The sequence below is a fragment of the Scyliorhinus torazame genome, chromosome 3 (assembly GCF_047496885.1).
Source record: "Scyliorhinus torazame isolate Kashiwa2021f chromosome 3, sScyTor2.1, whole genome shotgun sequence".
NCBI lineage: Eukaryota > Metazoa > Chordata > Chondrichthyes > Carcharhiniformes > Scyliorhinidae > Scyliorhinus > Scyliorhinus torazame.
In genome coordinates, this window is record NC_092709.1 from 285,958,733 (window position 1) to 285,983,053 (window position 24,321).

General features: G+C 45.3%; 1 protein-coding gene across 3 annotated transcripts in view; it reads left to right on the plus strand.

Annotated features, from left to right (window-relative positions):
• fech (ferrochelatase) overlaps window positions 1-24,321 on the plus strand; it is a 76,702-nt gene that overhangs the window by 29,746 nt on the left and 22,635 nt on the right. For all 3 annotated transcript variants that reach the window (XM_072497359.1, XM_072497361.1, XM_072497360.1), the window contains exons 5-8: window positions 12,996-13,130; window positions 18,869-18,975; window positions 19,465-19,563; window positions 21,718-21,825. In XM_072497359.1, the coding sequence (XP_072353460.1) occupies window positions 12,996-13,130; window positions 18,869-18,975; window positions 19,465-19,563; window positions 21,718-21,825 (449 nt within the window). The remainder of the gene's footprint in view (window positions 1-12,995; window positions 13,131-18,868; window positions 18,976-19,464; window positions 19,564-21,717; window positions 21,826-24,321) is intronic.

A 24,321-nucleotide genomic window follows, 5' to 3' on the forward strand; every position in this document is an offset into this window, starting at 1 on the left:
TAACTACCAAAGTGAATCACTTTTCACACTTGCCCACACTATGCTCCACCTTGTTGCCCATTCACTTAACCTGTCTATATCTCTTTGTGTCCTCTCCACAACTTGCATTCCCACCTAGCTTTGTATCAACAACACTGGTTCCCATTTATTTCAAGATATGATGAATTAATCTATTTTTAGTGCTTTAGTCCACCAAGTCTCTTAATGCATGTCAATACTTTACTCTTACTTGAATTAACTCTTTAACAATTCCAATAATGTTTCCAAAGATTCTATTGTAGAAAATGTTCTGTGATGCTGTTACTCCACTCATTCTCAATGGGTACCACTTGTTCTTCAATGCGATTCCTGCTACAAACATACTGAGGCAATGAGAGGCAAAGACATTTCGGGAAATTCCTCTCCAACCTCCACAGATGATTGAAGCCAGTTCAGGAGATTACTAAAAATGTATACAGATGTTAAATGATATTGAAAAGGCATGTGGTGAGAGTGACTGCCTTTGACAACAAGGCAGCATTTGACGAAGTGTGGCATCAAGGAGCCCTAGTAAAACTGGAGACGATGAGAATCAGGAGAAATCCCCTTCTGCTGGTTATAGTCATACCTGGCACAAAAGAAAATGAGTGTGGTTGTTGGAGGTCAATCTGGGATATCTCTAGGCCAACCACCTTCACCTGCTTTATTAATAACCTTTCTTCCATCATAAGGTCAGAAGCAGGGATTTTTGCTGATGACTACAAAATGTTCAGCAGCATTTGCGACTCCTCGGATAGCAATCCATGCCCAAATGCAGCAAGACCTGGACAATATCCAGGCTTGGGTTGACAAGTGGCAAGTAACGTTGCCTAGCACTTGTGTGGTTCATATGACTATCTCCAACAAGAGAGAATCTAACCATCACCCCTTTACAGTTAGTAACATTACCATCTTTGAATCCACATTATCAACATTCTGAGGGTTGCCATTTACCAGAAACTGAACTGGACCAGGCATGTAAATATTGTGGCTACAAGAACAGTTCAGAGGCTAGGAATCCTGTGGGAAGTAGCTCATCCTCTGTGGGAGGTAGCTCATCTACCTACTCCCTAAAGTCTATCCACCATCTACAATGCACAAGTCAGGAGTGTAATGGAATACTCTCCTCTTGCCTGAATGAGTGCTGTTCCAACAACACTCAAGAAACTCAACACCATCCTGGACAAAGCAGCCTGGTTGATTGGTACCCCTCCCACAAACATTCACTCCCTTCACCACTGACGAACAGTGGCAGCATTGTGTGCCATCTACAAGGTGTACTGCAGGGACTTGCCAAGGCTCCTTCATAGAAGAATCATAGAACCCCTACTGTGCAGAAGGAGGCCATTCGGCCCATCAAGTCTGCAGTGGCCCTCTGAAAAAGAACCCTAACTAGGCTCTCATCCTATCCCTGCAACCCGATAACCCCACCTAACCTACACATACCTGGACACGAAGGGGAAATTTAGCATGACCAATCCAGCTAACCTGCACATCCTTAGTTGGGGCACTGTGTAATGAGAATGGAATCATTGCCAATCTGACTGTACGAAACGACTTGGGGATGAGCGACCATAACATGATAGACCTTTTTATCAACATGGAGACTATGGTGCTGAATCTTAATAAAGGGAACTCTGAAGATATGAGGCATGAGTTGGCCTTAATAGATTGGGGAGAGTTACTTAAAGGGATGACAGTGGATAGGCAATGGCAAACATTCAAGGAATGCATGTGGGAACTACAGCAACTGTTCATTCCTGTCTGGCAGAAAAGCAAAGGGGGTAAGAGGGCTAATCCATGGCTTACAAAGGAAATTAGAAATAGTATCCGATCCAAGGAAGAGGCATACAGATTGGCCAAGAAAAATAATCGGTCTGAGGATTGGGAGCAGTTTAGAATTCGGCAAAGAAGAATGAAGGGATTGATTAAGAAGGGGAAAGTACAGTACGAAAGAAAGCTTGCAGGGAACATAAAGACTGACACTAAGTGTTTCTATAGATATGTGAAGAGAAAGAGATTGGTAAAGAGAAATGTAGGCCCCCTTCAGACAGAAACAGGGGAATGCATAATAAAGGGCAAAGAAATGGCTGAGAAATTGAATACATACTTTGGTTCTGTCTTCACAAAAGAGAACACAAATCAGATACCAGAAATGTTGGAAAACGAAAGGTTTAATGAGAGGGAAGAACTGAGGAGATCAACGTTAGTAGAAAAATGCTGCTGGTAAAATTGATGGGATTGAAGGCAGATAAATCCCCAGGGCCTGAGAATCTGCATCGCAGAGTGCTTAAGGAGGTGGCTCTGGAAATAGTGGACACATTGGTGGTCACCTTCCAGGATTCTATAGACTCTGGAACTGTCCCTGCACATTGGAGGGTGGCTCACGTCACTCCGATATTCAAAAAGGGAGGTTGTGAGAAAGCGGGGAATTATAGACCAGTAAGCCTAACATCAGTAGTGGGGAAAGTACTTGAATCCATAATCAAGGACTTTATAGCGGAACATTTGGAAGGCAGTGGCAGGATCAGTCAGAGTCAGCATGGATTTATGAAGGGAAAATCATGCTTGACAAATCTGTTGGAATTCTTTGAAGATGTAACCAGTACAGTTGACAATGGGGAGCCAGTCGATGTGGTATATTTGGACTTTCAGAAAGCATTTGACAAAGTCCCGCATAAGAGATTATTGTGTAAAATTAAAGCGCATGGGTTTGGGAGAAATGTATTGATGTGGATAGAAAACTGGTTGGCAGAGAGGAAACAAAGAGTAGGGATTAATGGGTCCTTTTCCAATTGGCAGGCAGTAACTAGTGGGGTACCACAGGGATCGGTGCTGGGACCCCAGCTATTCACAATATATATTAATGATTTGGATGAGGGAACAAAATGTAACATCTCAAAGTTTGCAGATGATACTAAGTTAGGTGGGAGGGTGAGTTGTGACGAGGATGCAGGAATCCTACAGCATTATCTGGATAGGTTGGGCGAGTGGGCAATTCAATGGCGGATGTAGTATAATTTATCCAAGTGTGATGTTATTCACTTTGGAAGCAAAAACAGGAAGGCAGATTACTACCTGAATGGTTACAAATTGGGAGAGGGGAGTGTGCAGCGGGACCTGGGTGTCCTTGTGCATCAGTCAGGTGCAGCAGGCGGTGAAGAAGGCTAATGTATGTTGGCTTCATTACAAAAGGCTTCAAGTATAGAAGCAGGGATGTGTTGCTGCAATTATACAGGACTTGGTGAGGCGACACCTGGAGTATTATGTGCAGTTTTCTTCTCTATGGAAGAATGTTCTTGCTCTCGAGGGAGTGCAGTGAAGGTTTACCTGACTGATTCCAAGGATGGCGGGACTGTCATAGGAGGAGAGCTTGACTAGGTTGGGATTGTTCTTGAGTTCAGAAGAATGAGGGGGGATCTCACAGAGACTTATAAAATTTTAACGGGACTGGACAGGGTAGATGCAGAGAAGATGTTACCAATGATGGGTGTGTCCAGAACCAGGGATCACAGTTTGAAGATTCAGGGTAAACCATTTTGGACAGATATAAGGAGACATTTCTTCACACAAAGAGTGGTGAGCCTGTGGAATTCATTACCACAGGAAGTAGTTGATGCTATAACTTTGAATATAGTCAAGAGGCAGCTGGATATAGCACTTGGGGAGAATGGGATGAAAGGCTTTGGGGAGAAAGCAGGATTAGGCTATTGAGTTGGATGATCAGCCATGATCGTGCTGAATGGTGGAGCAGGCTCGAAGGGCCAAAAGGCATTCTCCTGCTCCTATCATCTATATATCTATGTATCCTTAGGCAGCACCTTTCAAACCAATGGCCACTACCATCAAATAAAGACAAGTCACTCGCCATCTTGACCTGGAAATATATCACCATTCCTTCACTGTTGCTGGGTCAAAATCCTGCAACTCCCTAACAGCACTGTGTGTACCTACATTACATGGACTGCAGAGTTCCCCCATTCCCCATTTCTACTGTTTCTAGGTCTCATCCTCGGTCCTTTCTTTCGCTGTTTGTTTGGTGTTTGTATTATTCCTGTGGCTTTGTGATGGGCCCTCTGGTACCCATGTCGGTCCCTCTTTGGTGTTTCTTTCAGCCCCCCAACCCCAATCTGCTTTCTGTGTGATCTGGTAATTCCCCGTTCTATCAGTTGTTGGCTTCTAACAGGTTGGTGAATTGCCCCCATGCTTTAAGGAAGCCTTCCTCCGCCCCACGCATGATGTTTTTGATCTTCTCCAGGTGGAGAAATTCCGAAAGATCCACCAGCCAGTCTGCTGCTATGAGCGGTGCTGCTGATTGCCAGGCGAGCAGGATTCTCTGGGGGCGGTTAGGAGGCCAAAGGCTTTGGCCCTCTTCCCCATATGAAGTTCTGGCTGGTCCGATACCCCGAAGGCAGCCACTCCTGGGCACAGCGCCACCCTCACCTTCACAACCTTGGACATTGCCTCGGAGAAGGCTGCCCAGAACCCAGCAAGTTTGGGGCAAGCCCAGAACATGTGGGTGTGGTTGGCCGGGCCTCCCTGGCACCGTTCATATTTGTCCTCCACCTCCAGGGAGAACCTGCTCATCTGGGTTCTGGTTATGTGTGCTCGGTGCACCACTTTGCACGAGGCTTATCCTTGCGCAGGAGGAGGTGGAGCTTGCCCTGTTAAGTGCTTCGCTCCAGAGTCCTCGCCCTACGTCCGTCCCTAAGTCTTTGTTCCATCCACTGGGGAACGTGTCCTTTCTCAAAGTCAGCTGTATATATCCCAGAAGTTCCCCTTTTCCAGACTGTCTGCATCCAGTTACTCCTCCAACATTGTGTCTCCTTGCAAAGAAAGTTTTTGATTTGCAGATGTTGCCGTTCCTGACCGTTTGGTAGTTCCAGTCTCTCCGTTTTTGTTTGCACTGAGTGCTGAATTTGGTGCATTTGAGTGCGATAGTGAGAGTTTGGTGACCGAGGGAGTATAAGGCTTCATTTTTATCTAAAGTTTAGTCTTTCTTTTATTTAGTTAATTAACTTAAAAGTTGCTGTTTGGTTTAGAAGAAGGTGAATTTTCAATCCGCTTTAAACAGGCTTCTACTTGTAGGCACTTGCAGCTGGAGCTTGTTAATTAGTTAATTGGATTAGGCCAGTTTTTCAGAGGCTAGATTCACAGTATAAAAGTGATCCCCTACAGTGCAGACTTTGTTTGCACTGAGTGCTGAATTTGGTGCATTTGAGTGCGATAGTGAGAGTTTGGTGACCGAGGGAGTGAGGTGAGGAGGGAGTAAGGTGCTCCTTTCATTTTGTTTCCGACATTTCCGCAAAGAGTGCGAAGAGAGCCAGGAGTTTACAGAAAGTGTAGCTGACTGGGAGCAGAGTCGGAGGGCGGAGATCTAGTTAGTCCACACGGCAGCTATATTCTGTAAGGTAAGAGGGGATGGAGGCTAGGCCAGTTACATGCTCCTCCTGTAGGATGTGGGTGGTGAGGGATACCACCGGTGTCCCCACTGACTATACCTGCGGGAAGTGCACCCAACTTCAGCTCCTCAAAGACCGTGTTAGGGAACTGGAGCTGAAGCTGGATGAAATTCGGATCATCCGGGAGGCAGAGGGGGTGATTGAGAAGAGTTGCAGGGAGGTAACCACACCCAAGGTACAGGACAAGAATAGCTGGGTTACAGTCAGGGGGAAAAAAACCAAACAGGCAGACAGTGCAGGGATCCCTTGTGGCCATTCCCCTTCAAAACAAGTATACCGTTTTGCATGCTGTTGGGGGGGATGACCTACCGGGGGAAGGCCCTAGCGGCCAGGTCTCTGGCACTGAGTCTGGCTCTGGGGCTCAGAAGGGAAGGGGGGAGAATAGAAAAGCAATAGTTGTAGGAGATTCAATGGTTAGGGGAATAGATAGGAGATTCTGTGGTCGCGAGCGAGACTCCCGGAAGGTATGTTGCCTCCCGGGTGCCAGGGCCAGGGATGTCTCGGATCGTGTCTTCAGGATCCTTAAGGGGGAGGGGGAGCAGCCAGAAGTCGTGGTGCACATTGGTACCAACGACATAGGTAGGAAAAGGGGTGTGGAGGTAATAAACAAGTTTAGGGAGTTAGGCTGGAAGTTAAAAGCCAGGACAGACAGAGTTGTCATCTCTGGTTTGTTGCCGGTGCCACGTGATAGCGAGGCTAGGAATAGGGAGAGAGTGCAGCTGAACTCGTGGCTGCAGGAATGGTGTAGGAGGGAGGGTTTCATGTATTTGGATAATTGGAGCGCATTCTGGGGAAGGTGGGACCTGTACAAGCAGGACGGGTTGCATCTGAACCAGAGGGGCACCAATATCCTGGGAGGGAGGTTTTCTAGTACTCTTCGGGAGGATTTAAACTAATTTGGCTGGGGAATGGGAACCGGATTTGTAGTCCAGCAACTAAGGTAGCCGATATTCAGGACGCCAAAGCGTGTAATGAGGCAGTGGGGAAGGGAACACTGACAAAGGAGAGTACTTGCAGGCACGGAGATGGGTTGAAGTGTGTATACTTCAACGCAAGAAGCATCAGGAATAAGGTGGGTGAACTTAAGGCATGGATCGGTACTTGGGACTACGATGTGGTGGCCATCACGGAAACCTGGATAGAAGAGGGGCAGAAATGGTTGTTGGAGGTCCCTGGTTATAGATGTTTCAATAAGATTAGGGAGGGTGGTAAAAGAGGTGGGGGGGTGGCATTATTAATTGGAGATAGTATAACAGCTGCAGAAAGGCAGTTCGAGGAGTATCACCCTATTGAGGTAGTATGGGTTGAAGTCAGAAATAGGAAAGGAGCACTCCTTGTTAGGAGTTTTCTATAGGCCCCCCAATAGTAGCAGAGATGTGGAGGAACAGATTGGGAAACAGATTTTGGAAAGGTGCAGAAGTCATAGGGTAGTAGTCATGGGCGACTTTAACTTCCCAAATATTGAGTGGAAACTGTTTAGATCAAATAGTTTGGATGGGGTGGTGTTTGTGCAGTGTGTCCAGGAAGCTTTTCTAACACAGTATGTAGATTGTCCGACCAGAGGAGGGGCAATATTGGATTTAGTTCTTGGTAATGAACCAGGGCAAGTGATAGATTTGTTAGTGGGGGAGCATTTTGGAGATAGTGACCACAATTCTGTGACTTTCACTTTAGTAATGGAGAGGGATAGGTACGTGCAACAGGGCAAGGTTTACAATTGGGGGAAGGGTAAATATGATGTTGTCAGACAAGAATTGAAGTGCATAAGTTGGGAACATAGGCTGGCAGGGAAGGACACAAGTGAAATGTGGAACTTGTTCAAGGAACAGGTGCTACGTGTCCCTGATATGTATGTCCCTGTCAGGCAGGGAAGAGATGGTCGAGTGAGGGAACCATGGTTGACAAGAGAGGTTAAATGTCTTGTTAAGAGGAAAAAGGTGACTTATGTAAGGCTGAGGAAACAAGGTTCAGACAGAGCATTGGAGTGATACAAGATAGCCAGGAGGGAACTGAAGAAAGGGATTAGGAGAGCTAAGAGAGGGCATGAACAATCTTTGGCGGGTAGGATCAAGGAAAACCCCAAGGCCTTTTACACATATGTGAGAAATATGAGAATGACAGGAGCGAGGGTAGGTCCGATCAAGGACAGTAGCGGGAGATTGTGTATTGAGTCTGAAGAGATAGGAGAGGTCTTGAACGAGTACTTTTCTTCTGTATTTACAAATGAGAGGGACGATATTGTTGGAGAGGACAGTGTGAAACAGATTGGTAAGCTCGAGGAAATACTTGTTAAGAAGGAAGATGTGTTGGGCATTTTGAATAACTTGAGGATAGACAAGTCCCCCGGGCCTGACGGGATATATCCAAGGATTCTATGGGAAGCAAGAGATGAAATTGCAGAGCCGTTGGCAATGATCTTTTCGTCCTCACTGTCAACAGGGGTGGTACCAGGGGATTGGAGAGTGGCGAATGTCGTGCTCCTGTTCAAAAAAGGAACTAGGGATAACCCTGGGAATTACAGGCCAGTTAGTCTTACTTCGGTGGTAGGCAAAGTAATGGAAAGGGTACTGAAGGATAGGATTTCTGAGCATCTGGAAAGACACTGCTTGATTAGGGATAGTCAGCACGGATTTGTGAGGGGTAGGTCTTGCCTTACAAGTCTTATTGAATTCTTTGAGGAGGTGACCAAGCATGTGGATGAAGGTAAAGCAGTGGATGTAGTGTACATGGATTTTAGTAAGGCATTTGATAAAGTTCCCCATGGTAGGCTTATGCAGAAAGTAAGGAGGCATGGGATAGTGGGAAATGTGGCCAGTTGGATAACGAACTGGCTAACCGATAGAAGTCAGAGAGTGGTGGTGGATGGCAAATATTCAGCCTGGATCCCAGTTACCAGTGGCGTACTGCAGGGATCAGTTCTGGGTCCTCTGCTGTTTGTGATTTTCATTAATGACTTGGATGAGGGAGTTGAAGGGTGGGTCAGTAAATTTGCAGACGATACGAAGATTGGTGGAGTTGTGGATAGTAAGGAGGGCTGTTGTCGGCTGCAAAGAGACATAGATAGGATGCAGAGCTGGGCTGAGAAGTGGCAGATGGAGTTTAACCCTGAAAAGTGTGAGGTTGTCCATTTTGGAAGGACAAATATGAATGTGGAATACAGGGTTAACGGTAGAGTTCTTGGCAATGTGGAGGAGCAGAGAGATCTTGGGGTCTATGTTCATACATCTTTGAAAGTTGCCACTCAAGTGGATAGAGTTGTGAAGAAGGCCTATGGTGTGCTCGCGTTCATTAACAGAGGGATTGAATTTAAGAGCCGTGAGGTGATGATGCAGCTGTACAAAACTTTGGTAAGGCCACATTTGGAGTACTGTGTACAGTTCTGGTCGCCTCATTTTAGGAAGGATGTGGAAGCTTTGGAAAAGGTGCAAAAAGATTTACCAGGATGTTGCCTGGAAAGGAGAGTAGGTCTTACGAGGAAAGGTTGAGGGTGCTAGGCCTTTTCTCATTAGAACGGAGAAGGATGAGGGGCGACTTGATCGAGGTGGATAAGATGATCAGGGGAATAGATAGAGTAGACAGTCAGAGACTTTTTCCCCGGGTGGAACAAACCATTACAAGGGGACATAAATTTAAGGTGAAAGGTGGAAGATATAGGAGGGATATCAGAGGTAGGTTCTTTACCCAGAGAGTAGTGGGGGCATGGAATGCACTGCCTGTGTAAGTAGTTGAGTCGGAAACATTAGGGACCTTCAAGCAGCTAGTGGATAGGTACATGGATTACGGTAAAATGATATAGTGTAGATTTATTTGTTCTTAAGGGCAGCACGGTCGCATTGTGGATAGCACAATTGCTTCACAGCTCCAGGGTCCCAGGTTCGATTCCGGCTTGGGTCACTGTCTGTGAGAAGTCTGCACGTCCTCCCCGTGTCTGCGTGGGTTTCCTCCGGGTGCTCCGGTTTCCTCCCACAGTGCAAAGACGTGCGGGTTAGGTGAATTGGCCAATGATAAATTGCCCTTAATGTCCAAATTGCCCTTGGTGTTGGGTGGAGGTGTTGAGTTTGGGTAGGGTGCTCTTTCCAAGAGCCGGTGCAGACTCAAAGGGCCGAATGGCCTCCTTCTGCACTGTAAATTCAATGATAATCTATGATTAATCTAGGACAACGGTTTGGCACAACATCGTGGGCCGAAGGGCCTGTTCTGTGCTGTATTTTCTATGTTCTATGTCAGCTCATCTAAGGCCGCAAGTCTGTTCCCCGTGTAGAAGTCCCTAGCTGTCAGTGTCCCCCTGTCCTGTCGTCACCTCCTAAAGGTGGTGTTGAGCATGGCTGGTGGAAACCTTGGTTGCTGCAGATGGGGGCCATGGTGGACACCTTGGTTAGACGGAAGTGCTGCCTCATCTGGTTCCAGGTTCTTAGTGTTACTACCACCACTGGGCTGGTTGAGTGTTTTCCTGGCGAGATCAGAGTGCTGTCGTGGCGAGGGCTCGGAGGGTCGTTCCTGTGCAGGAGGACTCCTCCATCCTCACCATTCCATCTTTGTTTCCTTCACACATCCCTTTACTTTCTCAGCCTAGGCTGCCCAGTGGTAGCATCGGAAGTTCGGAAGGGCCAGGCCTCCCATTCTTCTTCTCCTTTGCAATATTGTTTTAGGGATTCTTGGATTCTCCTGTATGTCCTTTTTAACTTCCTCTGCCAGACTGGTCAGATTCCACTTGTGAATCTGTGTTCAGTCGGGGGCTATCCGGATCCCCAAGTAGCGCAATCTGTTTTGGGTTATTTTAAATGGTAGACCTTCCTGCTCTGCCCCTCTTTCTCAGGTCCACCGGGAAAATCACTTTTGCCCAGGTTGAGTTTGTAGCCCGAGAAATCTGTGAAATCTTCCAGAAGTATGCTGTTTTGTGGGTCCAAGATGTAGAGGAGCAGGTCATCTGCATAGAGTGAGACTGTGCTCTCTGCCTCCTCTTCGGATTCCCTTCCAGCCCCTCGCGTCTTGCAGGGCAATCGCCAGCAGCTCAATTACCAGGGTGACCAGGATCACCTCTGGTGTTCTCTCCCCGGATGGGGTTAGTATCGCAATCAGCAGCCATCTGATGTTTACAGTTAGCTGTCTACACTGAACAAAGCCTGTCTGGTCCTCTGCGATCACCTGAGGTACGCAATTCTCCAATCTCTTGGCCAGGACTTTTGCGAGTATTTTTGTGTCCGCATTGAACAGTGACATAGGTCTAAAAGATCCACATTCCATTGGGTCTTTGTCTTTTTTGGGTATCAGCGATATGGTTGCCTGTGTTAGAATCGAATGCAGGGTCCCCTCGCTCATGACTCTGTGAATATCTCTCGAAGGTGCGGGACGAGAGCCGACGGAAATGTTTTGTGGACGTCCGCCAGGGACCTATCTGGTCCCGGCACATTCCCCATCTCCATGGAGTTAATGCTGTCCATGACCTCTCCCAGTCCTATTGGTGCTTCCAGCTCCCGCCATCTATCGTCCCCCACGACTCACATGTCCATTTCTTTATGTTTTGATGCTTTGTACTATTGTGTAGTTTTCCACTCTTTATCTGATTTCCTTTAATGATTCAAAATATGTGTGTTTCCATTGCTTTTCTTCTGTCTATCCCATTTAATGGTATAGATTTTGAAGATTTAAATTTATTTTAATGAGGAAAATGGGCTATTTTTGTCCAACACCGAATCCAGCCAATCACAAACACCAAATGAGGATTTGTGGTCTGAAGTTTTTATCCTTCTCCCACCATGTTAACTGTTAATTATTAATACAACTCATGCTCCTTGTAATTTGCAATTAATATTTGTGGCATATATTTATTTATTGGCAACTGAGGAGTGTTACCTTGTACATGGAGCATATAAAGGTTCCTCCTATTCCATATGTATTTTTAAAAAATATATAAATTTAGAGTACCCAATTCATTTTTTCCTATTAAGGGGCAATTTAGTGTGTCCAATCCACCTACACTGCACTTCTTTGGGTTGTGGGGGTGAAGCCCACGCAAACACGGGGAGAATGTGCAAACTCCACATGGACAGTGACCCAGAGCCGGGATCGAACCTGGGACCTCGGCGCCGTGATTCCATATGTATTTTTTAATTGTGTCTGCAAATGTACAGTGAAAAATCAGCAGGAACTAAGCAGGAGGTAGCTCTAGGAATTATTGTAATTTTACAGAAAACAATTGAAGTGCCACAGTTTTGCAATCTAGTTGTTGTATGCATAGGCATACAGATTTGTTAAATGCTGTTATTCTTTCTGCTGCTCTAATCTACAGCCCAAAAGAAAAGGAAATTAACCTCCACCTTACTGCTCCAAGGATTCATTATTAGACTAAATTTGACTTATAATGTATGACTCAGTGTAAAACATCAATCGATAATTCATTGAATATTTACATCAAAGGTGTTGCATTTATGAAGAGCTTATGGAAACTGAGTGAGTGATTCTTGTCAATCTAAATATTAATGGCATGCCTTTCAAAGCAATAGCAGACCAAATATCTTTAGGACAAATCAAATTGATTAGGTGGCCCAGATTTAACTGGGTGCTTTTACACAGCACTGAATTTGGAAGACATGGGTATTCAAGTAAAAGGGGGGGAGAAATAGTGGTGTATATTGGTGTAAAAGTTTTACAAGTAGCTGCTATTATGTGGCCCCGAAATGGTTCTTTAGACCTCCAGATACAAGGCTGTTAGGTCCATTGGGTTTGCATATCTTCAGTGTATTCTATATTTTGTAATTTGTTGTTTCATTTCCGTGGCATGTTAGGTAACTTAAACTGTAAATTGTCTGACTTCAAATTCTGCGAATCAAATAAAAAAGCACGCCCTTCTCCTATCCCATCCCTCAATATTTCTTAAATCATACTGTGGTTAGGGAGATAACATGGAGAAGGGCAGTAATTCAACTGACTGTGTATTCCTGGACTGATAAGATAATGACGCAACTATTCTTGGTGGTTAGCCTGCACTACGTGTCTCAAAAAATGCAGCAATTGATTCTGTTTGAACAGCATTTGAACGTAATCTGTTTTTAATATATCAACGACTTTGGGAAAAGATGGCAACATCTTGGCGCTTTGAAAAGCTGAGATATTTCTGTGAATAAGAGGATCTTTGGAAGATTGCTGCATTTATATAACAGCTCTTAAAAAGACATCCCAAAGTAATTTGCAGAGGAAAATTAGGTCAAAGGGTTGATTTTGAGAAGGTTTAAGAGGATTGGAAAGTAGAAAGGCAGAAGGGATTAGCGAAGGAGATCCAGCGAGTAGAACCAAGGCTCTGTTGCTAATGGGGCAGAGGGAAGGCAGCCATAGTTGGCAACAAAGAATCTTGGGAGATCTATTTCTCTGGGAGGTTGCACAGAAAGACAGATGAGAGGGGGCATCTTTCAAGAGCTGGAACATGTTAGTAAAGTGCACATAGTGCAAACTTTGTTCGATTTTCCATTCCATTAGATGAAAATAATCCATAAATTACTTGTACATCTTATTTTTCAGCACCGCACAAATTTTACATTGGTTTCCGATATGTTCATCCACTAACAGAAGAAGCAGTAGAAGAAATGGAGAGAGATGGGATTGAGCGAGCAGTAGCTTTTACACAGTATCCTCAGTATAGCTGTTCTACCACAGGTACAGCAGTGTTGGTGGATAAATGGAAAACGCTGTTCACTAAAAGAGTACATGTTAAAATGTAGAGATTCTATTCTAAATGTTCTAAATGCTAACAACAGGATTTATTCTTAATTTTTGATTTCCAGCTTTTCTCACTTCCTCCGTTCCCGAAGGGCAAGACACACAAATATTTGAACCAAGTATCAGACTGTCCAGTGGCTGATATGCTCATACATAAACTTGTTCTTGCTTGATGGCCACACTGCACTTGTACAACACCACTCCAGTTTTGCAATTAGCACTATTTAGCATTGCTGGGCTTTCTTTAAACTGATGTGGCTGTGTTCAAAAGGCCATCTTCAAAAATAGCTTTCTAACTGTAATTAATGTTGGCTACCATCAAAAGATTCTATGATTGGACACGAGCTGTGTTTGAGAAGCAGATGATGTGTTCCAAATCCATTTTTAGCATTTAGTTCAATTTTTGACTTTCTTATATGTTATCATTATAAATGTTTGTCTCTTAAAGTACTGTTGTGTTATCAACCTGCATACTTGCACTTGTATGAATACCCAACTTTGCCTTAAGTTTAATTTGATGGTTGCACACCAGTTGAACCTCAATGGAATATAATCTATTTTGATTGTATACTGCTGCTTGATTTGAAGCTGCCTTGAATGTGTTCATTCTTTCACTCCCTGATCCTGTGGGAATCCAACCAGAGCCGTAAATCCAAGCGCCATCTCATTCAGATCGATATCATCAGTCGGGAAATGGACAGAAACTGGTGACCTTGGCAAACGTGACATTCTATGTCTCGAAAGTGTGTTTGTAAGTAGCATGGGACATAGGAAATAGGAGCAGGAGAAGACTGATCCATCCAGCCTATTCCACCATTCATTACAATTATGGCTGATATTCAGCATGCAACTCCTGCCAACTCTCCATAAGCCTCAATTCTGTGGCAGAGCAAGAATCTGTCTATCCTCGCTGTAAATATCGGCAACAAGGGAGCATTCACATCATTCTGGAAAAGAAAATTCCAGATTCACAACTGAGTTTTTATTTATTTGTTCATTCACTGGATGTGGACATCGCAGGCTTTATCTCCCATCCTTTGTTGTTCTTTAGAAAGGGTGGCTTCTTGAACCACTGTAGTCCGTCTGGTGTAGACAGGAAGATTGTTGTTTATTGCAAGAGGAATCTCGTATAAACGTAGGGAAGTTTTATTGCAATTGTACAGTGCTTTCGTGAAACTACATCTGGAGTACTGTCGTTGCTAACTTTTGGTTGGCTCTTAATTTGGCTCTGTTAAATCACGTTTGCTCAAGAGTCGCCAGGTATCTTTCGACACCGCTACAAGGTTCAGAACCGAATACTGATCAATGACTCGATACGCCAGTTAGTAAATTCAAAAGCAATGCTCATTTATTTACAAACAGTCAAATCTACTCATGCATAAACTCTACAAACTAAACTACCACTATTACTAAAGCCTATACTTAGCTTTGGGGGCCCACTCAGTCAGGGGAACAATGGCCGTTGCTCGGTTCTGAGTCTGCTGGGTTGAGCTGTTTACAGGGTAGCAACTAGGAGCGTCTATCTCGTAGCGTGCGTTGACTTGGGACTTACTTGGTCTGATGCAGTTGCTAGGCAGGTCTCTCTCTTCGGTGAGAGCCAAAGCCAAAGGAGGGCGTTTCACCCTTGGGGGATACCTTTTATACGGAAAAGGGCTTTGTGCGCTTTTGGGCGGGCCTTGAACTTGGCCTCAACTAATTGGGACTTTCCCAATCATCTGTATCGATTTTCCTCCAATAGAGGGGTGGTTCCCTGATCGCTGGGCGTGTCCTGGTGACTTAATCTGCGCCGGGGGGGGGTCTGCCTTAACATTGTGTATCTAAATGTTTCCCTTTTGTCCCCGGAGATGGCTCATTAGTATGTAGATTGTTTGGTACTTTCTGTCCTGTCTGAGCGTTTAAGGTTCTAATCAACAGACAGAGCTTGCACCTGCTTGTTTCTTATAGCATTGTCCAATTTTCCCTGCATTCTTTGCAGGTGTCCATTTTGTAATCGGGACGTGGCCATCCCAGATGGCTACACTGTGTACTATTTTTGTCTCTTGAATAAAATATATTTAGAAGCATTTCAGAGAAACTCACTCGCCTGATTCCTAGGATAAAGGGTTATCTTGTGCGAAAAGGTGGACAGGTTGGGCCTGTATCCATTGGAATTGAGAAGAATGAGAGGCGAATGCTGAGAGGATGTTTCCCCTTCTGGGAGAGACGAGAACTGGGGACACATTTTTAAAATGTACAGCCTCCCATTTAAGAGGGAGCTGAGGAGAATTGATTTTTCCTGATCATCATAGAATATCATAGAATTTACAGTGCAGAAGGAGGCTGTTCGGCCCATCGAGTCTGCACCGGCTCTTGGACAGAGCACCCTACCCAGGATCCACACCTCCACCCTACCCCCATAACCCAGTAACCCCAACCAACACTAAGGGCAATTTTGGACACTAAGGGCAATTTAGCATAGCCAATCCACCTAACCTGCACATCTTTGAACTGTGGGAGGAAACCGGAGCACCCGGAGGAAACCCACGCACACACGGGGAGAATGTGCAGACTCCGTACAGACAGTGACCCAAGCCGGGAATCGAACCTGGGACCCTGGAGCTGTGGAGCAATTGTGCTATCCACAATGCTGCCGTGCTGCCCCTGATGACCATTAGACTGTGGAACACACTTCCCCAGAGAGCACCAGAGAGTGTGGGTCATTGAATAATTTTAAGGCTGCGTTAGATGGAATCTTGACTGACAAGGGAGTCAAAGGTTTTAGGAGGAAGTCAGGAAAGTAGAGTTGAGACCACAATCAAATCAGCAATGATCTTCTCAAATGGTGGAGCAGGTTTGAGTTGCTGAATGGACTCCTACTGATGTGTATCTTGTCTAGATCTTGTTGCGTACAGGCAATATCTCAAGTTTAAAACTAGCATTGTGCAATCACGAGCAAACATCCCCATTTCTAACCTTCTTGATGGAGAGAAGGTCAGTGAAGCAGCAAAAGATACTTGGGCCTAGGACCTCAACCTGAGGAACTCCTGCAGCAGTGTTGTTTGCCTCCAACAACCACAGCCAGCTTCCTTTGGTGCAAGGTATGACTTCCAACGACAAAAACGTTTTCCCCCAATTGCCATTGAGTTCAATTTTGGTGGGGCACCTTTATGTTGCACTTGGTCAAATGCTGTTTTGACATCAAGGGCGATTATTTTCACTTCACTTTAGGAACTTTCAAGCGGTTATTGGATAGGCATATGGAGCACACCAGAAAGACAGGGAGTGGGATAGCTTGGTCTTGGTTATTGACGATGCTCGGCACAACATCGAGGGCCGAAGGGCCTATTCTGTGCTGTACTGTTCTAAGTTCTAAGTTTACCTTACGTACTCTTAACTGCACAGACTTCCAGTGCACTGGTGAGCAATTACATCTTAATCTTTTTTGTACCCTTTTGAAGATTGAGAACTTTGTTTCTATTAATTCTTCGAAGACACACGGTTCCTTCATATCTCTTTGAAATTTAACCAAGGGCTGCCACTGTTTGGCTTTGCAGGTGCGCACTTGTTATTCACATGTTGACATTTTTGGTTTTGCTAACTCTTCCAAATTCAAATGGAAATTGCATAGTTAAATCTACTTCAAAAAGCTTGCTTTCCTCAATCACGTCAAATATGTAACCCCTTTCCCGTGAATAACTCAAATCTTTATAGAAAGGCCAAATGTACCCATGGTTTGAACTTGCCTGTATTTTGGAAGACATACCTGTTACATTGGATTCAAGGTTTGTGGGCAAGTAGGTAACTACTTTTCATCTCTAGTATCCATACTCTTTCCCCCTCTCTCTATCCTTCACTCATTGATCGGACGGTGGCCATTTTTCTCATTCATAAACTACAAATAAACTACAAATATCGCACGATAGCACAGTGATTAGCACAGTTGTTTCACAGCGCCAGGGTCCCAGGCTCGATTCCCGACTTGAGTCACTGTATATGCAGAGTCTGCACATTCTCCCCTTGTCTGCATGGGTTTCCTCCGGTTGCTCCGGGTTCCTCCCATAAATCCCAAAAGACGTGCTGTTAGGTGAATTGGGCATTCTGAATTCTCCCTCAGTGTGCCCGAACAGGAGCTGGAATGTGGCGACTATGGAATTTTCACAGTAACTTTATTACAGTATTATTGTAAGTCTACTGATGACAATAATAAAGATTATTATTATTTAAATACCTTCCTGTATCCGGACTCTACTGAAATCAAGACTCAAAGCACAGTCTCCAAGACTTGGACTTGGAGGTCAGAGATCAGTGGAACTCTTTACTTTCCTCAGCTGTGATAATGTAAAGTGCTTCCTGTTTATTTCTTTTGTTTCTATTTATTTTCTTTTACTATTTTTGGTCTGTGGACCCATATTCAGAATGTGCCTATAAGCTGAAGACTCCAGCTGAAGCAGCCTGCTTGTCAGGACAGTGTGTTCCCAGGTTTTATGTTTGGAGAGGAGAGGCTAAGTGAATCTTAGGAACCAGTTTTGGAGCAAACCGGTTCAATTGCCAAACTGCCAACCGGTGGGACAAGGTTCTGCCTGCCAAAAGTCGGTGATTGGTTCTTGCGTGATACTTTCTTTCTGAGAGAACTTGGCAGACGTGATTCAGGAAGTAACTATTTCTGAAGGAAAGAACTGATTTATTATTCTAAAACCTGACGTGGCTGGCCCATCTTTACTGTAAACCTGAAATGGGCTAGCACAAGGCTGGTTTAGCACAAGGCTAAATCGCTGGCTTTGAAAGCAGACCAAGGCAGGCCAGCAGCACGGTTCAATTCCCGTACCAGCCTCCCCGGACAGGCGCCGGAATGTGGCGACTAGGGGCTTTTCCCAGTAACTTCATTTGAAGCCTACTTGTGACAATAAGCAATTTTCATTTCATTTCATTCAAATGATCCTGAATCTGCAGAGAAAATATACAATCTTGTCAGAGAAAACCATCTCAAGTGTAGAAGGAACAAGTACCAAAACGAAAGTCTGAACACCAGGAAGACATTAACTGGAAATCATTCCAGTGCATCAAAGATCCTTCATACTTTTATTTTACTAATATTTTCAACCATCCTTTCGCGCGCGCGTATGTGTGTGTGTGTAGTTAGAAGGGGGGGGGGGAATAAAGGTGTGTGTGTGTATATATACATTTATATATATATATAGATATATAGAATGGGGGTAGTTAGAAGGGGGGGGGACGGATAACACAGTCAGTTACATTATTCTGTCAGTTTAATTATAATGCTGTCTATAATGTATCTATATAGTGCCACAGGAATAAGGTTATTTGTGTTAATGTTACAAACCTGCTAACTGCAGTTAATTGGGCTCAGTCAAGAACCTCCGGGTATTTTAAATAAAATCTAATTTTACTTGTGTTGTGGGGCTGGAATTGACTGCGCACAAGTCCAGGGTTTTGTGCCAACATGTCATAGTCCTCGGGCTTTTGCAATGAACAGTTTGACTAATGTAATCGTAACTTCTTCTTTTACTTCATTGTCTATTTTTTATTCTTCACTGGTTACAAGGACACACTATCTCAAAAAATTTAATGCATATCTTCCATCTTAATGCAACACATCTTTTACAGTTTCAGTGGAAGATGGTGGTGAGACCTCAGAAGCGATAGTAGTTTATTTGATTATTGACTTTCTTTTGTAGGAAGTAGTTTAAATGCAATTTATCGATACTATAATGGCAAGAGCACAGCACCAAAGATGAAATGGAGTACCATTGACAGGTGGCCAACACATCCATTATTAATTCAGGTAATGTTGTTTGTGGATCAACAAGTTGCAAGATCCCTAACTTTGGTAGAGCACTCTGTGTCGTATGTTGTAGCCAGACACATGTAAATAAAACTGGTTATTGTAATGTACTTGTCTGGGGCTAAGATTGACGGAACCTTTAAATTATTTTTCTCTGCACTTGGAGTAAAATCTGGCTTCCAGCCTTGCAAAGTACCTCTTTCTAGTGCTGCAGTCTAGTTTGCAGAAATGATATTCCACCTTGTCCATTGGCCATTCCATCAGAGTTCTGCTTTTGAAATGGTGAACTTTGATCTAGCCTGCATAATAGAGCTGCTAATGTTGTGGTCTGTCAATGACAAGCGGTCTAACGATTATATCTAATTACTTTTTAGGATCACTTGCCTTGGGTGATCTCAACCTAGGATTATTTTATAATAAAATATGAATAGTTGTTAATTGCACTTGTATTCAAACATTCGAGATTAACAGATTTCATTTATCGTGCAGTGTTTTGCAGATCATATACGGCAGGAACTTGATCGATTTCCACCTGAGAAAAGGGATGATGTAGTCATTTTGTTCTCCGCTCATTCACTGCCTATGTCTGTAAGTGCCTTAGAATAATCTTGTATTTGAAAGTATAAAAATGACTAGAAGCACAGTGGTCTTTCTTCCATTCTATATGGAATTAGAGGAGTCTTTGATACACGGCCGTGTCTTTAACCTCTCAGTTCTCCAAACCTAAATCAAAATTCAAAAAAGTTATGATACAGTAGTGTAAATTGTTCCTTAACACAACCAAGGCAAAAGAACATGGATCCTGAGTTTTTACACCTCTTGCTTCCAAGTATTATTTGCCACTGGTCCATTTTGGAATTTGTGTCTGAGTTCATTATTTCACCTCCGGATCCTTGCATTTTAGAGAAGGTGTGAACATGGATTTGGCCTTCCTGAATGTCAACCTTCTCCGAATTCTTTTTTTCTTGGTGCCCACTTTATAACACTGATCAGAGCCTAGCAGAGAGAGGAATGGGTCAAGATGTGGATTACAAATGTGGCAATGCCCTCATAAGGGAAAGAAGATCTTTCATTTATATGGTGCTTTTCCCATCATTAGGACATCCCAAATAAAGTGCATCACAGCCAATGAATTACTTTTGAAGTCATTTATTATGTGGTTAAATGTGACAACCAGCTTTCCATATAAAAGCCCCATGATCATCAAAGGAATATTTAACTGTTCTGGTTGTGCTGGGTGAGGGATAACTATTGGTCAAGATAACAGGGATTAAGTATCCTCACTTCTGAAACATCATGATTTCCTCAGGATCTTCGCTATATTGGATTGTGAACACTGATTTAATTTTTTCGAAATGTCGACCTCAGAGAATTTTTTCAAGGTTTTGGGAGAAGCGTTTGGCCTTCTGAACAAAACCAAACATTTTTTGTTGTGATGACAACATGGGCGGGATTCTCTGACCCCCCCCCCCCCCCCGCCCGCCGGGTCTGAGAATCGCAGGGGGGGGGCGGCGTGAATCCCGCCCCCGCTGAATGCCGAATTCTCCGGTGCCGGGGATTTAGCGGGGACAGGAATCGCGCCGGTCGGCGGCCCCCACCCCAGCGATTCTCTGGCCCGCGCTGGGCTGAGTGGCCGTGCGTTTTTGCCGGGTCCCGCCGGCGTATGTTACGACTGTTATTTGCAGACGGGACCTGGCTCCACGAGCGGCCTCGGGTGGGGGTGGGGGGAAGATCTGGCCACGGGGGGTGCCCCCATGGTGGGCTGGCCCACGATCGGAGCCCACCGATCCACGGGCGGGCCTGTGCTGTGGGGGCATTCCATTCCTCCATGTCGGCCGGTGTAACGGTCCGCGATGGCCGGCGCGGAGATGAACCCCCCTGCGCTTGCGCTGGGATGATGCCAGCACATGCTGGCGATCCTGCGAATGCGGCAACTCGCGCCGGCCGGCGAAGGCCCTTCGGCACCGATTGGCGTGATGCCAAGCCCCTTCCGCGCCGGCCTAGCCCCTGAAGGTGCGGCCCAACACCGGAGTGGTTTACGTCACTCCTTCGCGCCGGAGTTGCCCGCCCCGCCAGTTTCCGAAGAAACCCGCCCCATGTTTGTGAACTACTTTAAATCCTAATCCATTCATATTCTATCTGGAATTGGTGCAAAGTTTTGTGCCTAGGGAAATAATGGTGTATAGTGTTTGTACTAGAACTGTGAGGATGGATGAAATTTCAGATTGGGCTGGGATCAAATATTGATTTTTTGATAATTGAATTGGCAGTAGAGAAAATAGTTTTGTAATTTGTCCTTTGGCAGTGTGAGATTTATGGGTCTTTACCAAGGATATTTTTTGTGTAAGGTTTTTAGACATTAATCCTGTGTTGGTTGTCATGTATGCAATCTTGTTATAAAGATTGTTTCTCTGCCATATGTAGAGAATAAATGTGCTTGTTATGAAGGCAAAAAGAGATGCTGAGAGTAGAATATGTTTTTCGCCCTACGTTGAAAGGTTGAGAATAAAGAGCCTATACTGTGAACAACTAGAATAAAGTAAATGGAAATTTTGTGAGGCCCATTATGACATGCTGACTGGAATGGTTTCATAATTTTTTTCCAAATATGGTGTCAATCAGGAATATTTAAAATTTAATTTGAAGGATTTGCATGTTGCTGACAAACCTAGCATTTATTGTCTGTCCTGTATGCTAAAAAACTTTTCATACTTTTTAAATTTTGCATTGTTTGCACTTCAGGTTGTGAATCGAGGTGACCCCTATCCTCAGGAAGTGGGAGCAACTGTCCAACGAGTCATGGAATCACTGAATTTCAGTAACTCATACAGGCTAGTGTGGCAGTCAAAGGTAACTTCCACTAGTCCATGCAATTATTTATCTCTTTCCAGGAAATTACATAACATGAGTGTTCTGCATTCAAACAGATTGTGACTGCCCCGTACCTCAATTATATTTATCTGTGTTTTGTTTCATATCCCTGAATAAACTAGTTTTGCATTGTACCAGATACTACTTTTGAATACTACTTTGTTCACCAGAGAAAAGGATTTTAGAAGATGATTCCTGGGCAGGGTGTGTGGGTAGTCTGGGTCACGTTGACATCAAAAAGGAGGAGGTATTGCGGCCGGGATTCTCCCGCAATCGGCAGGGCGGGCCGTATCGGCACCAAAGAGTGGCGTGAGCCACTACAGCATCAGGCCACCCGGAAGGTGTGAAATCCTCTGCACTTCTGGGGGCTAGGCCGGTGCTGGAGGGGTTGGCGCCATGCCAACCGGCGGCGAAGGGCCTCCGCCAGCCAGCACGAGTTGGCGCATGAGCAGGAGCGCCAGCGTATTCTGGCGCATGCGCAGAACTGCTGGCGTGTTTCCTGCGCATGCGCAGGGGGTTTCTTCTCTGCGCCGGACATGACGGAGCCTTACAGAGGCCGGCGCGGAGGGAAAGAGTGCCCCCACGGCACAGGCCCGCCTGCAGATCGGTGGGCCCCAATCGCGGGCCCGGCCACCGTGGGGGGCCAGATCCTCTCCCCCCACCCCTCCCGAGGACTCTGCAAGCCGCCATCCAAGCCAGGTCCCGCCGGTATGGACCTTGTCTAATCCGCCCGTTTTCGGCTAGTCCCGTTTTCGGCTAGTCCCGTCGGCCGGGGCCCAGAGAATCGTTGGGGGCCCCGGCCAACGGCCCCCGACCGGCGCGGCGCAATCCCCGCCCCCGCCCAAAATCCGGCCCGGAGAATTCGGCAGCCGAAGTCGGAGCGGCAGGGCAGGATTCACGCTGCCCCCCTGACGATTCTCCAACCCGACGGGTGGGGGTCGGAGAATCCCACCCCTTCCTGGGCAGGGTGTGTGGATAGTCTGGGTCACGATGACATCAAAAAGGAGGAGGTATTGGGTGTTTAAAAGACATTAAGGTAGATAAGTCTCCTGGGCCTGATGGGATTTACCTCAGTATACTGAAGGAAGCAATGAAGGAAATTGCTGGGGCCTTGACTGACATATTTGCATCCTTATTGGCTACAGGTGAGATCCCAGAGGACTGGGGAATAGCTAAAGTGGTACTGCTGTTTAAGAAAGGTAGCAGGGATAATCCAGGAAACTATAGGCCAGTGTGCCTCACATCGGTCGTAGGTAAATTATTGGAGAGAATTCTCAGGAACAGAATTTATACCCATTTGGAAACAAATGGACTCATCAGTGACAGACAGCATGGTTTTGTGAAGGGGAGGCTGTACCTCACTAACATGATTAGGTTTTTGAGGAAGTGACAGATGATTGATGGGAGGAGGGCAGCACAGTAGCACACGTGGCTAGCACTGTGGCTTCACAGCGCCAGGATCCCAGGTTCGATTCCCCGCTGGGTCACTGTCTGTGCGGAGTCTGCACGTTCTCCCCGTGTCTGCGTGGGTTTCCTCCCACCATCTAAAGACGAGCAGGTTGGGTGGATTGACCATGCTAAATTGCCCTTCGTGTCCAAAAAGGTTAGGACGGGTTATTGGGTGATGGGGATAGGGTGGAAGTGAGGGCTTAAGTGGGTCGTGTTGCTAACTTTTGGTTGGCTCTTAATTCGTAATTTGCTCTGTTTGTTTAACCTTTGCTCTAGAGTCGCCAGGTATCTTTATGATACCGCCACGAGGTTCAAGTTCAAGTAATGATCAATAACTCAACAGACCAATTAGTAAGATTCAAATCAAAACACATTTATTATACACAGTAAATCACTACTCATGCATAAACTCTACTTTCTAGACTATTCCTATCACTAAAAAGCCAATACTTAGCTTTGGACTGGCCCACCAGGTCAGGGGAACAAATGGCCTTTCGTTCAGGTCCTGAGTCTGCAGGATTCAAAAGCTGGTATGGACTGGTAGCTAGGAGCGCCTATCTCGTAGCGAGCGTTGACTTGAGACTTACTTGGTTGCCGGCCACTGGACAGTTCACTCTCAGGGGTTGCTTTGCGTTGCTGAGTGACCCTGTCAAGAAGGACGATTTGAACTTGGGGGCTTTAATTTATAGTCCTCAGGGGCTTCCCACCCTTCGGGGCGGACCCCGTACCTGGTTCCAAGTGATTGGACTGCGTTCCGATCACTTGGATCGATTTCTCCAATACTGGAGTAGTTCCCTGATCGCTGGGCGGTCCCTAAATGTCCGTTGGCCTTCCTTTGTCTTGGCTCCTGCTGGTGCTGAGGAGTCTTGCTTGGCTTTATTCACCTTAACTGTTGCAATTGTGCCTTGGAGTTGCTCATTACTATGCAGATGGCTGCTGGTTTCAGTGCTGTCTGGTTGTTTTGCAGGTTTCAATACACATGATTTCTGTATTTGCTAGTCTTTGCCTGTGTTGGCTGAATTTCCC